Below are 15,729 nucleotides of genomic sequence, written 5' to 3'. Positions count from 1 at the left end.
CATCGTTGGTTTAATTATTCATATTTAATATATTTTAATATTTGACTCGATTTCTAAAAAGGATTCAAAATATTTAAATAAATTTGTTTTGTCTATATTTGACAGAGATTTAATAAAATTTAATATCAATCAATATTAATTTCACCGGCATTATTTTCAAAATATTATGTTAATTGTATAATTAATATCTTTGTTGCACTAATATTCAATTTTGCACAATTAATCGCAAAATAAATTGTAAATACATTCTTGTGAAAGAAAGTTTTGATCTAATTTTGGCAGCAATATTATATAATTGGCATAATATTCAGCTCTGGGTTGGACCGTTTCTAAATTTCTACATTCTAGGTTCTCTGATGGAAATATTTTATTTTAGAAATTATAATAAAATCATACGGAAATAGTACTGAATTACATATTGAAATTTCTGTAAATTGTTTTATTTTCATTGAATAATTTTATTGAAATTTTAAATAAAAATTTGAAATAAAAATTCACAGAAAATGTTATCACAAAAATTATTATTTTCCTCAAAATTTGTAATATTCAATTACTTTTTATTGTAAAAATTCTAATTCATATTAAATTAGATTCAGTTATTTTTATTTGCATGTTCAAGTAATTTATTATAATTTCAACACAATATTTTCATCAAAGTGATTAATAATCTTTATAATGCGAGATTCTATTACAGGATATTGCCCACGCCTATCCTGTGGGTTCAAATGCCACAGGATGGACCTGATGAGCAAAAACCTGACAAATAAATAAATAAATAATAATAATAATAATAATAATAATAATAATAATAATAATAATAATAAAACAATAATGAAATAGTAATAATATTAAAAATAACAACGGTAATAGCAACAATAAAGTTGTTATACTATTACTATTATTATCGTTCATAATTCCGTAATCATCAGCCTTGTTATCATCATTATCATTGTCGTCGTTATTATGATGTTCAAATAAATAGACGTTTTTACGATTAGATAGCGATATACATATACGCTCTATGCGGTTTATCTTCGAGTTAATTAGTTAGCACAATGTTGTTTAATTATATAATTATTATTTATTATTACAGTTGCCATGCGTAGATTTGTGGTACGTGAATTGAAATAAATCAAAAGCTACAAGATGCGTATAATAAAAGTTGTATTAACGCGCGAACATATTTTCAATATAAATATTATTAAACTGCCTTTGTCCGTAAATACGATAGCTAATGTGAATTCCAAATTTTGTACGTTATTGGAATTTTATCATCTGCACCGAGTTTTGATAATATTGTTATTTACATTAAAAAGCACAAAGAGCGAATTGGACCTTCCATCTCGTTCGCGGTTTATTACATACTTCACGTACTGTTATAATCTGTCGTACTCAGATAATCCCCGAAAGTAAAATAAATAATATTACTAATAATAAGTCTTATAGAAACTCATATACATATATATATATATATATACATATATAGAAAGAATAAAAAATATCAAGTATAAGTTTTACAATTAAATCAAAATTATTGGCATCTATGTTGATTTTCTAGGTAGATTTTTAAAGAATATTTGCCAGCACTAATAGTCTTTTTTTTATTGATTTTCCAAAATCTCGATCCAACAATTAATAATGCTTTGTGTGCCTTTTATTTTCTTATCAAAATTATAATTTATGATGTCATCTTTTTAATAATGCACATATATAATAAATATATATCGTGATATTTTCTACGGTTACAAAACACATCCAAAATAAATAATTATGTTTTTACAATATCTATTACGGGACACGTGATACTCTAGCGTGACAATGAAACATTATAAAAGCTATATTAATATCTAGATTAATATAAAATTTCCTATTCTTTTAACTCCATAAAAAAGATATATACATACGCGCTATGTAATTAATCAGAAAATTTAATTAACAAATTAATTTAATATGTAATAACTTCTCAAGGAACTTATCTTTATCAGATAGACCAAGCAAATGGGACTAAAGAAGAAACTTTTTGTGAAAATTAATTGACTTAAACTTACTTGGAATATAACTTTTCAGTATTTCTATACATGACCACCAAATACTTTTTGAAAAATTTATTGCACCTGTAGGCATACATGTTCCCTTTTGTCGAATTACCTCCTCTGCTCTACTAAGGCTTAGTAATTGATGTTTTTTGACAAAAATGAATAGATAAATGAAAGATCTTCTAAAAAACATATTTTCCTCTTCCGATTTTCAGATACTATGTATGGTATACAATTTTCAAAATTGTGATTTCCAGAGAATTGTAAAAGAATAACGAAATGTAATAAGATCCATATTGAACTTGTAAAATAAAAATTTCGTTATATTGAATTATTAATTTATTATATAGAAACTTAATTGGGATTCAATTGAATTTTATTACATTGAAAATAACATTTTATTGATATGCGTTATAATGAAATCTCACTGTAATTCATATAATTATATATAGCTATGCTTGTCGTATGAGTATACTATGTAAAAAATAATGTTTAAGCATCTTTTTGGATATCACTTCGAACATCATCTGTATTTTTTTCTGTTTAGGCGAAAGTAGATATTGGACTAATCTTTCTTCTGTGTTCCTCGTATAATATAATCATTTAATTACTATAAACTTCTAAAATTATATTATCATATTAACAATACATATGTACACATACATACACATACACACACATACACATATATATACATATATATCGTGTCTATAGATGAGTTAATTGTTAACTTATCTCACAATGCTCTTTATGCGAAATAAATCCTCACACATGTAAAACTCTGGACTAATAATTATTTTTTATAGTAATTATAAATGATATGTAAAATGTTATCTATTAGAATTGGTACTTCACATTTGTTGATATCTTGAAATAATAAATAAAATAATGTTTTGTTATATATGTACATTTAATACTGTTACTAATGTTTTAAAATGATTTAAGAGGAAATAAACAATAAATAATTTTGGTTCTTACTAATAAATTATTTTATATGTAAATACTATTTCCAAATTAGAAATTTTTTTTATACCACGTAAGCTCATGTAACAAGCAAATATATGTACAATAAATATCTACACAATTTAAATACTGTATTTATACTGAATTGAATTTATTTAATTTACAATAATGCAAATAAACAAGTTATACAACATTAATTCTGACATAATATATTTATTATGTCATAATAATATATTTATTTAGTTATACATATAAAAATATTAATAAAAATCTGCATATAGGCTGGATGTGAGCTGCATATAGACTCGAATATGTATGCATTATAAAATCAAAACAGTGAAAATATATATATATATATATATATATATATATATATATATATATATATATATATATACAAATCATATCTCTGCAATGACAATTTGAATGTCCCGCGATGATGAATTTTCCTGCGACGCGACACAGATGTGCCAACGCAAAGAACCAAAATATATAATATACGTATGTTGCATCATATTGTGCAGCGTGTCCTAGAATCAGTGTTGCGAATCTCGTTTTCAAAGCCAAGAGCCCGCGCACATGTCGCATCGCGAAATCAACTCGTCAGGCCGAGAAATGACAGTTACGGAAGCACGCATTACGCGAGTGATCTTATCTTGTGTACGTTGTGCACGATGAACGGCTACAATTGCTACGGCATTCGCGACTACGTCGTTATCATTGAACTCGTCGTAGCTGCTGTGCCGTTGTTGTTGTGATGATCCTGTGCGTATTCGTGCGAACTCAGTAGGTCAAAATATCGTGAACCGACCGCGCACTTTTAAGGTTATCTTTGCTCTTTGGCGGATTCCGCAGCGTATACGAGGCAATCGTTGCTACGTTCTTCACGTTTTACGTCCGCGTTCTTCGTGCTGCGTGTTATGTGAATTATGAGGACGGAATGCCCGCAGGCGGTAACAGTCGTTTCCGCGGTTACCCAGCGCGGATGTCCGAGCGGCAACAGCTCGCGTTACTTTTACAAATGACATCTCAGGAAATGGTGTCAGGTAAGAAATAGATAAATAAAGTGAGAAAGAAAGAAAGAAAATAAATGCTGACATCGCGCGATCGACATACGAAGAGTCCAGGGAAAGAATGTTCAGTCACTTTGTGTGTCAATTTTACAGTAAAATATTTTTAAAGTTTGCGTATTTTTTTTAAATAAGACCTGATAATAATATGTTATCTAGAGCATTTAAAATAATCTTGTTTATAGTAAATAACTCATCTGGTATGTAATTTTATTTTACTAGAACATTAATGTAGAACAAACGCGTTCTACGCATGCGCCATCTATTTGTATGAATGTGTATAATACATATTAACTTTAGTTCTTCGTTTTTTTTGTTTTTTTTTCAAAATTAAACCAATTAAATTAAAATTACATACACACACTTAATATTTGAATTGATTTAAATTGTTAAATGTATTGTTAAGTCATGACAGGCTTTATATATATATATATATATATATATATATATATATATATATATATATATATATACAGCGCAGCGTCGAGATAACCAATCACGGACAAGACAGGCAACAATACTTGCGAGTATCGATTTAATATATTTTAATTTAATATTTTTTAAAAGTGGATGGACTCGATGAGAGTTGTTCACAGCATATTATTAGAATATTACAAAGTATTGAAATATTCTGATAATAGTACGGAGAAGTTTATTTTTTCAATATAACATAGACTATGTACATAGATTTCAATTTTGATATTTTTCAAATATACATTACGAATCAAATAATGATATTGGTTTTAAAATTAGTTGTCATATTATATTCTCATATCACTGTTATTCCAATTCAACTCATTCGTATATCAATTTCTATCAATTTTCAATATATATTACAATTATTTTAATCGATTTTACATATCAATTTCGAATATCGAATACATATCGATACTTTTTGCATAGTTCTACAATAACAAAATAAGATCAATTAAAATTAGACAATGCACTTTTTCGTTGTAGAAACAGTCTCGACTCAGTGCGCGTGTGAATAGTGCGCATCATGGTATATGGGTGGTGGGGAGAAGTAGAGAAAGAAAGGCAGTGTCTGCCCCAACCCCGGCCCCCGGCCCGAATCAAGCGTCATCATGCGCTGAACAACATGGCCATCAGTTCACGAGAGGCCGCGTTCGCGTGCATGTCGGGCAAACCATTTATGTACAGACTTACTCCGGCAAATCGTTAGATGTCGCCGTACATGCTTTAACTCGTGTTGAATTTGTCCCGCATGGCGATTTTCTCATTAGTTTCAGTGAAAATTAAAAGGAAAGTTCAATTTGTCGTATCCTCGATGACATACGGCCACTAGCAAAGCGGGGGAAGGGGTAGGGGAGGGGAAGAGTGATTGCGACATCGATCGAATGCGCGAAAACGAAGAGCCACAACACTGGCCGAATTTTGATATCAATATTGCACATGAGAATAACGACGAAGATCCATCCAATTACACGTTAAAACAATCGTTGATTGTAGCAATATATTTTCACGTTCATGTGCGCAATCAACTTCTGCCAATTAAATCGTCAATTGATTAGCCGTAGAATCATGCAGAAAATAAAAGATTAGAGCACTCATGGAACCGTGCAACTCCTTCGATAGGATTATAACGAATGCGATGATAGCACAAAGTGATTTTATCTTTGTCGGAGCTATGGATTCATACTAAGAACTTCATCGAATTATTGAGGAGAATTATATCGAATTGTAGAAATTCTCAAAATTGACATTTGTTCGAGATATTGCGCCCATATCGTTAAACTACTAATCGGTTAACGAGAGACGGTGTTCTAACCTTAGCGCTGTTGCGCCATTGTGCCACGTTAAGAGTATCCGATAGATCCGCCATATCGCTCATATTGTCAACGACGCTTGGCTATTCTGTGGGAGAAACCCCCTCCCCGAAGAAACTTGGACTCTTTTTTGAATTCATTCATAAGAACAGACGTTACAGGCACTGCTGGTTTACCTGACAAGAGTACAACGACTACTCTCGACAAACCGTGCTCTCCTTCTGAGACGACAACAGTAACAACAACAACAGCAGCAGCAGCGCCGTCGAGCGAACAAGAAGAGCAGCAATTGCAGCAGCAACCGCTCTACCAATACCATACGCAGTATCAACAGCAACAGCAGCAACGCGCAGCCGGAAATACCGCAGCCGCTGCATCGCACGTTGCTGAGGACAGTGGAGCCTCCTGTGAGATGCGGAGGACACCACCACAAAATAAAGGTACAAAATGTTTTTTTTTTTTTTTTCTCAAAAACGAAATTTTTTTGCTTTATTTTTATTGTCTGCATGAAAAATGAAATCTTTACATATAAAAGCAACAAAATGAAAGGAATAAAATATACAAATAACAATTAATGCAAACTTTTTGCAACTTGGAGCTCTCTTTCCCATCTTTTATATTTTCATGAAAATATAATTCATGATAAATGCTGTATAATCTTATTATGAATACAAAATAAATTTATACAAATAAAGGGATAAAATTGGCAAAATCAAAAGTATCTATAATATTTACAATATTAGAACTAGGATAGGCTAATTACATATGATAACTAACAGTAAGAGAGATAATTAAATAATAAGGAAAAGTAACATTTTTGTAATAAATAAATAATAATCTTCACATTATTTTTTAACATCTCAGTTTTAATGCTTTATTGGCCTGCATCTTAATTCAATGCGGTAAATCTGTGGAATTTATTTGCATTAGAGTTGTCTATTGTGAATTTTATAACCAATATTAAATTATTTTATGTAACATGAACAAACATGTTAAAATCACATCAATTTACAGAATATAATTTCCTATTTAAGAAATGTTTCGACATTAAATATATTAAATATATTCTTATAATACTTGATCTATGTAAGACCACAGAGAATAGCAATGACAATATTTTAATTCAATCTTCACAATAAAGACGTTGACTACCAAACAATGACTTGACATATACTATATGAACACACACTATACAAGTCTTTACAGAGATAAATGATTATTGTGGATAAAAATGAAAAAATTTTAACGCGCAATTGCGTCTCTATATTGTACAATAGAATATGGTTTGGTCTCTTATAGAATAAACTTATTAGCATACCGGAATCTTCTGCAAAATCATTAAACTTATTGATATATTGCTAAGCATTTTTGTGAGTTTATAAAGAAAAGTCACATTACCACGATATAAATTGATTGTAACATTTGTTATATTATCATGTAACAGATGTTACTTCTATATTATATAGTAGTATATTTTACGATGCATTTAAGTAAAGCGGCGCACAAAACTTTTCTAAATATGTGTTTAGATTTTATGTCTTAATTTTAAGAAAGGAAATTAGAGAAGACTTCGAAAAGGATATCCCGAAGGATAGATGTTGGAATATTTTGAAAATGTTGAATGTGATATGGATTTTGGGGTTTTTATGGACCCTGATTTTTACGACTGCAGAAGAGAATTTCTTTGTATTTAAAATAGCGGACATCTTTATAATAGAATCCTGTGTTGGACATGATTATTTCTTTTCTGCTAAGATAATTTATGAAACTAGATTTTATTAAACGAAGAATAGTAGAGATTATAATACATTGCTGCTCTTCTTTAAAAATATAATAAAAATAAAATAAATATGAAATGCGAATACGCCAATGCGAAATATAAGTGCGGATATGGATGAGATTGCGTAATTCGGGTGCAAATGCAAATGTGAGTACGGATATGTTTACGTATGTGCGTTTGCATGGCATGACAAACGCGCAATAGTGCTGAGTAGCGGCATAAAAGTGAATCTGGAAAAAAACTCGACGTTTTGCTAAGAGCAAACGACGACGACGATAATATTATCACGCGAATCGATAATAAAACACGATATAGAAACGAGCGATGATATTTTAAAAATATTACACTATACATGTATCATATTGGAAAGCATATGAATGAAGATTTTGCTCGATGACCTCGAGCTGAGAAAGATTGTTGCTAAGAGACAATGCTGTTTTTATTTTATTGGAGAAATAGAAAGCGAAATAAAATGTTTCTAAAGAGACAGAACACATTAAAGAGACAAAGAGAGTGCCATCCATTAAAGACTGACTATTTTTATGATGGTTTTCCTCTCTCTTCCAGTATGTTATATTTTACATGAAAATTTTAACAGACTTTAATATGTCTCTGCTTTCAATATACACAAAGTAATAATAAATACTTATGTAATTGAGGTCTAATATTGAGGTATCGATTAAGCCTATTAACAAAGACGGAGCGATATAATCACTCAAGCACAGTTATTCTTAACAATAAATGGACCATATGATTTGGCGTATATCTTACAATTAAACTTAATTATTTTATAGTATCGCCGTCGCGTTAGCCTCGATATTTGAATTGAAGGTAAACTTCGGAGAAATCTCTACTTTCTAGCTTTAGTTGCCGAGGACGAGAAGGAATGAGATAATACAAAGATGCAAATAGCATGCAAGAAGAAGAGTGGCATCGGATAAGAAGAGAGGGAAGGCAAATCAACGAAGGAGAAAGAATGAGTAGAGGAGGAAGAATCAGGGAGGGGAATGCTGACTGGCAAGTACATGGGACCCGTTTGGCTGCGTCCATCGACACCAGTAGGGCGATCGTATCTTCAGAAGAGGTCTAAACTCAACGACAGTGAAACAATACATCTTGAAATGGCAAGCGTACATGTTTAACACCTAACTATCACCGAGCGTCTGTTACGGAATCCGCAATCGAATATTAATTCGTCGATAGGCGATTATATGTGATATTGATCAATTTTTTGACGCTTATTGTTAGTTATTTACGTATGTTTTCGATGCACAGTGCAATATTACGCGACTTGGAGTTATTTCCATTATTGAATGTGGACGAGCAATTATGCAAAAAATGAATTAAAGTTCAAATCGCACAAAAATCATGCAAGATAATGACATTATACGATCCAGACAGCGCAGACAGGATTTACAATATTAACCAACGATTAAGAGTGCAATCTTAGTAAGTTCTACGACTATAGACATGTATAATTAATGTATTAGAATAAATATATATAATATATAATTCATTTGCTCTAATTAATGTATTATAAGTGTGTGTACTCTTATAATACATTAATTATGTATAAATTATCGAATATCCAAAATTCTTTTAAAAAAATCAAAATCGTGTTTTATTGTTTCACATCATTTATTTTATTTTTTATATTTTCTGTTTTATATATATACATATTTTACATTTTGTGTCAAAGTAAAAATAAAATATTCAGATTATTTCTATATCTAGTCATAACAGTTAGAACATGACGTGATTGTAATATTTTTTTATGATTATTGGAAATAAACTTGGAACTATTCCAGGAATTAATTGTACACTTATAGATTAAATACAGTTCAATTTGATGTCTTTAGCATACGAAAGAAACTTATCCGCGAATATATTTCTACGATATATCTAATAGCTCTAGCGTAAATGCTAATCTTTTATTATATTCTTATGCTGTTAATATTGTAAGAGAAAACAGCGTGCGCGCGCGTGTGTGTGTGTGGCTTTATGAAGTGATATTTATATCTTAGTATTTTACTTTGATTCTTATTATAGTACACTTTATTATTTCGCTGATTGATGGTTTATAAATGACTGTTCACGGGTGTATGCGTAGCGGATCAACGAAAGCTATGAAACAAAAAGAAAGTATTTTCTTAAAATGCGAGACAATAGTTTTTATTGCATGTACGGATTAAAAAAAAAATAATTTCTTACAAAACAGCAGAGATTTGAAAAATAGTTCCAAAAATCAGTGAGGAATTGACCTGTTTTTTAACGTAAAAAAAAGTTAATCGAAATTCTGTACATGCAAGTTTATATTTTCTAATCAGTCTCTAATTAAATGTAATGTTCATTTTTCACAGTCTATGTCTACGAAAAATAAAGACAACTAACAAAAATTTATTCTTCCTGCAGTCGATAGATCGGGAACTGGGCAGTCTGGAAGCTCGCCGAGGGTGACGCTTCGACTTAACCAGGTGCGAGGAGCAAGGGATGAAAAGAAAGGAACATCAAATTCCCGCCAGGGCAGCATGAGTACACAGGTATATACACTGACGTTTGTATAAGTTGATTCTATTGCGATGAATAATGTAAAAAAATCAATTTCAAGACAAATAATGCAATCTTGCAATATTCATATTAATCGTTTATTGCTGCCTTTAATCAGCGCATATGTTGACATAATTTTTTTTACATAAGTAAGTACAATATATAAAGAGATGTTATTAAAATATTGTCTGAAATTTTTATTAGTTTTAATTGTTAAATAATTAGAAGAGCTGTTTAAAAGTATTAATTATTATATAGTTATAAGCGCACCATTAGAAATCGCAAAAATTTTTTGATTTTTTTGAATTTTTTCAATGCTATATATGAAATATTATTAATTTCATAAAATTATAATTTTTATAATTAAAAATTTGTAAAATAGGAAGAATATAAAGCTCCCTCCTTTTTTCTCTCCCCTCTCTCTCTCCATGCTTTTATGTTTTATCTTTGATAAGTACTTAATATTTAATTAATAATTTAATAAGAACTTTTGAAATTTGATTTGCTCGTGCATATTAATTTCTAAATGTTCTATTTTTAATACAAAAATTTATTGATAAATAACGCAGGGTCAAAGCTCCATGGAGACTTCGTCGAAGACATCAGCTAATACTTCGTCAGCAAGCGGAAATGCAATTTCGGGTACTAGCACATCTGGCAATGCATCATCTACCGATAGCGGTGATATATACGAGTTTAAGAGCTCGAAAGAACCGACACCGGTAAGAGGCGCAAGCTCATCTCCGAATCCTAATCCGGACAAAGATAAGGATGGTGTCAATAAATCTTCGAATGGCCAAAATAATCACAGTGGTGATAATAATGCATCCACTGCCAATGGTTTGTCGATATCTGTAAATGAAACAATAACGACGCCATTAACTTCCGATGAAGTTTCAACCGCTTCGATGTCGCCATCATCAAAGCGTACCTTTGAAGGCGACAACGCGGAGGAGCAGGATGAGGAAAATCGTCGGAAGAAACGAAAAGATTCCGAGAATGCGAAAGAGACTGCAAAGAATAACACAGTGGGAAGGCAAAATATCAATAGGAATGCTGTTGGTGGTGGAGAAAAGGTAAAAGTTATTCGATAGCATATTTTCTTTCTATGGCGATATACATATATCTTATAATAATTATATAATTACAATATACATAATTGCTTGCGTAGTGTATTAAATCAGGTAAACAAGGATCTGGAGTGACGTCCGGTAAAGGAAATCAAAATACGAGTTCTATCAATGCAGACAGAAAGAGTCCTAATAGTTCCTCAATGGCCAGTAGCCCAAAACCTTCGAATACTTCTAGTTCAACAAATGTAAAAACTGGTATCCCAGCGCTTGAATCTGATGGCGAAGAGGATCGATCAAAGTGTTCCGATTCTAACATTGCTCCTAAAGTACCGCCTCTAAAAATAGTTATTCCACAAAGTACGACTTCAGAACAAGAGCAAGGCAATAGAAATGGTAAAAATATTGCAAACAGAAGTCATCAATTACCCTATGTAGTTCCTAGTTCGAACAGCAATGATTCAACTGAAAAAGATCAAAATCAATCGGCTAGTGGTACAACTAGTCCTACAGAAAGTAGTACTAATACAAAAGGGGAAGATAAGAAGGACTTTGCTGCAACTTTACATGGAGAAGAAAGATCAACACATCATCAAAGAGTATTGAGAAGTTCACACAGGTAATAAAAGAACTGTATTGCTATTCTAATTCCTCAAATATAGAGAAAGAGTCTTTTGAAATTATCACTTTTATATATATATATATATATCATAGCAATAGACTATTTTTTTAATTGCAAAATATAAAATACTTTATTGCAATTTTCAAATATACTTATAATTTATAAATATATTTATAATTTGTTTATAAAATTATTTATAAATTTGTACTATAAAATTTTATATTTTTCTGAATATAAAGTAATATACTTTTTTACTTATGCAACTTTGATATATATTATATATGCAACTTTAATATATATTATATATCAGATTATATTCTGGAACAGAAATATATAAATGTATATATAATCAATAGATGAAATAGTAAATTATAATTGTAAATGATTATTTATTTATAGACGGTTATAATTTTCACAATTATATTATTACAGAACAGGAAATGGTAGTAATGGCTCCACAGCATCGAAAGAAACTACTTCTTCGTCAGGTAATGGGAATTATTCCAATTCGTCGCCATTACCAATTAATGCTTCCATAGATCGTTCGAATAACTCTTCACCGCAACAAAGACATCACTCGCCAACACCTGAAATGATTGGATCCGATGTTAATAAGGCTACTTCGTCGGAATCGACAAGTACAGGAACTGTCTCGAAGTCTAATATAACTGTGGAAAAGTTGGATAAAAATATGGATGGTCCCGGGAAAAATCAGAAAGATAATGGTACAGAAAATTTGGAGAGCATTTCAGTAACTACTTCGTCTACGATGTCTAACGCTAGTACGCCGGCACCACCTGTAGAACTTCATCCTAGGAAGAGAAAAATGAAACCTAACAAAGAAGCACAACAAGCTGCAGCTACAGCTGCTGCTAGCGAAGCGGCTGAAGCAATTAATACTGGACCAGAAATTCATCCACATGATCAACCAATCACTAATTGTTATCAATTATTTCTTAATATTAGAAAACAGGTAAAAGATCACTTAAATTTTTAATGCTAAACTTTTATCGAGCTAATTCAATATTTCTAAGCCTTTTTATGTTTTTTTTTTATCCGTAATTATTTTTAAATTGGCTTTAAAAAAAAAACAGTTAAACTTGTCTATTCTTTATATATCCCCATTTCTTGTTCTTGACTAGCTAAATTTCCGTAAATTAAATTTTTTTTTCTTTTCATTACTTTTTATCACTCTCATACTTCTACACTTTATAATGCATTTGACTGTGCATACAGAAGTTATGTGCATAATATTATAATTTGTCTTTCACTCATTTTTTCATTTGATAACATGTACATTTTCATTCCATATATATATATATATATCAAACGAAAGGAAAAAGAAATAAAGAATCCTATATATAAAAAATATAAAATTTAATACATAATTTTTTTATATCTTTTACAGATTGAAAGAAGACGAAAAAGCTTATTTCCTGTTCAACCAAAACCTCCTCAAGGTTTTAAGGATTATTTGATGAATCGCTGTACATATGTATTAGCTAGTAATGCAAAAGAGCCAAATGTTAATCCACCAGCTGGTTTGCATGGAGCTATGAAGGATTTATATGTTGAACAAGAAAAAGAGCGATATCGTCTAAGAATGCAACATGTGGTTGAAAAAGAGAAATTAGTTCTGTCGGTGGAGCAGGAAATCCTTAGAGTTCACGGTAGAGCGGCTAGAGCACTCGCTAATCAGTCTCTTCCCTTTTCTGTTTGTACAATTCTTAAAGACGAAGAGGTTTATAACGTTATTACTCCCGAACAAGAAGAAAAAGATAGAAATGCAAGAAGTAGATATAATGGTAGATTGTTCTTAAGTTGGCTTCAAGATGTGGATGATAAATGGGAAAAAATTAAGGTAAAGAATTGAATGACCGGATAGAATATTTTATAGAAATTATATTGAAATTATATACTGAAATCTATCTCAAAACGGAAACGAAGCAAACTCTAGTGTACTTTATTTTTATTTTTATTTCTATTTGTGTGTGTTAATTTTAGGAAGGCATGCTGCTGAGGCATCACAACGAAGCAGAGTCATTGCACGCTGTTCAACAAATGCATTGGGAATGGAAATTGAAAGAAGTGGGGCTCTGTGAATCCAAAATGACTCCTCAGATTGAAGATGTTCATGTTCCAATGGTACATGTTTCAGACGACTTCGATTTGTTACCAACAAATTAATGTACATTATCCATACATAATTTGAACTGGTATATTCAACATTTTTCATGTCTTTGAAACAACTTCGAAGATGATGGTTTTAATCTGTGATCTCTCTATCAATGTATGCACTATAAACAAATTTTATAGTGACACAACAAAATGCGAACACATATTGTAATGCTACAATATTGTGATTGAAAAATATTTCTGCAAAAAAAATCGATAAATTATTAGATCATTGCACTATTGTCAAATCCAGATTTTAATTTTTAAACGAAAAAGACGATTTTGAGATTAAAATTAGAATTATTGAAAATTTTATTAAATAGACCGCATATAGCTTTATATTTGCAATTCTTTAACAACTTTTGACAATATCAGTGAGATTAGATTACACTATGCCAAAAAGTTAGGAAAATACTCTTTCATTTTATATAGTTGAAACAAAATAAAATAATATCAATTCACTTATATGAAATAAATATTCATGTGCCTTGAATTTTCATTAAATTAAGAATAGTCAAAATATTTATAAATTTATAGTGATCATTTATATTATCTTTGACAATGCAGCTTTGCTACATGCTTTTAAGAACTATGAAGACTGAAAGTCTGAGATTATACAAGCCGTAAACTGTAAATAAATTCATTATTTTGATTTTACCACTAAAAGAGAGAATTGTATGATAATTGATATTTGTGTAATCAGTTTAGTATGCAATGTGCATAGATTTTTTTTTAAAAAAGGTCAAAATAACTCATCACTTGATAAACAACTTGTAGCTGGCCGTAGATTAAAATGCACTTGGCCAGAAAATCTGTATTTTATTTATTATAAATGTTCAAGAGTTAAATTACAAATTTCAGTTTTATATCACATTTTTTTAAAAAAATATTTCCAAAAAGTTTTAAAAAAATGAGAGAGAAAATCTAATTCTTTTGAAGCAAAATATAAAAATAATAAATGTTATTAGATGTGTAATAAAGTGCAACTAACTAAATACAAATCATTGAAAAATTGCCATAATGTTATATTAATCGCTTGACAGAAAACAATATATACTGTACACAGATGTAGTTATTAGAAGCTAAATATAAGAGTCAATTAAAAAATGCTTTTAAGCCTTATAGCAGAAAGCAAGTCTAGCAAATGCTCATTTATGCATATATATACGAATTATAGTTAAAAAAATGTATCTTAATATTGATTTATGGTAAATATTAATAAATGAACATAGAACGAACAATATATAATCAAACATGTATAATAGATAAAATACAGGCGCCTGACAACATGGTTTCTCAATTATTGCTTTATAAAAAACCAGTGTAATGCGTGCATTTTTATATACGGTAGGCTTTCTTTTTATCTTCAGCTTTGCTCATTATTTGATGTATGTGTAAAAGTATACACGATTAATCAGCAATCGAAATTGTTTTCTTGCAACAAAGAAGATACATCGATACGATAATTACTTTTCCTGGCAAAGTAGTACTTGTTATAATTTCACACGCTATTTATTCCACTAATTTAATTTATAAAAATTAAATATTCGCGCTTCTATAAAATCTAAACATCTAACAGTCACGGACAACGAACATTGAATAGATTACATTGCCTTCGAAAATTTTACCAGCTAGATTAGTGTTGATTTGATTGACCAATCAGAATAAAGAAATATTTC

General features: G+C 30.2%; 1 protein-coding gene across 2 annotated transcripts; it reads left to right on the top strand.

The window, feature by feature from the left end:
• Positions 1-3,396: 3,396 nt before the first annotated feature.
• On the top strand, positions 3,397-15,181 carry LOC126849924 (ankyrin repeat domain-containing protein 12). Of its 2 annotated transcripts, XM_050592337.1 has the most exons (8): positions 3,397-4,045; positions 6,018-6,296; positions 10,049-10,176; positions 10,753-11,259; positions 11,355-11,872; positions 12,308-12,848; positions 13,284-13,736; positions 13,880-15,181. In XM_050592337.1, exons 1-8 carry the CDS (start codon positions 3,940-3,942, stop codon positions 14,060-14,062), a joined length of 2,715 nt encoding a protein of 904 aa, XP_050448294.1. In that variant the 5' UTR covers positions 3,397-3,939; the 3' UTR covers positions 14,063-15,181. The 2 variants fall into 2 exon arrangements, with proteins under 2 accessions (XP_050448294.1, XP_050448295.1); XM_050592338.1 differs by lacking the exons at positions 3,397-4,045; positions 6,018-6,296 and adding an exon at positions 8,781-9,085.
• The last annotated feature ends 548 nt before the right edge of the window (positions 15,182-15,729 follow it).

Source organism: Cataglyphis hispanica, chromosome 5 (genome assembly GCF_021464435.1).
Source record: "Cataglyphis hispanica isolate Lineage 1 chromosome 5, ULB_Chis1_1.0, whole genome shotgun sequence".
Classification (NCBI taxonomy): Eukaryota; Metazoa; Arthropoda; class Insecta; order Hymenoptera; family Formicidae; genus Cataglyphis; species Cataglyphis hispanica.
This window is presented reverse-complemented; position numbering and strand designations above follow the sequence as displayed.

Bases quoted from the DNA above. Each gene is read 5' to 3' on its own strand.
- LOC126849924 (XM_050592337.1), top strand. From the start codon at position 3,940: ATGCCCGCAGGCGGTAACAGTCGTTTCCGCGGTTACCCAGCGCGGATG. The intron at 6,297-10,048 runs GTACAAAATGTT...TTCTTCCTGCAG, and splicing joins GACACCACCACAAAATAAAG to TCGATAGATCGGGAACTGGG. The intron at 10,177-10,752 runs GTATATACACTG...TAAATAACGCAG, and splicing joins AGGGCAGCATGAGTACACAG to GGTCAAAGCTCCATGGAGAC.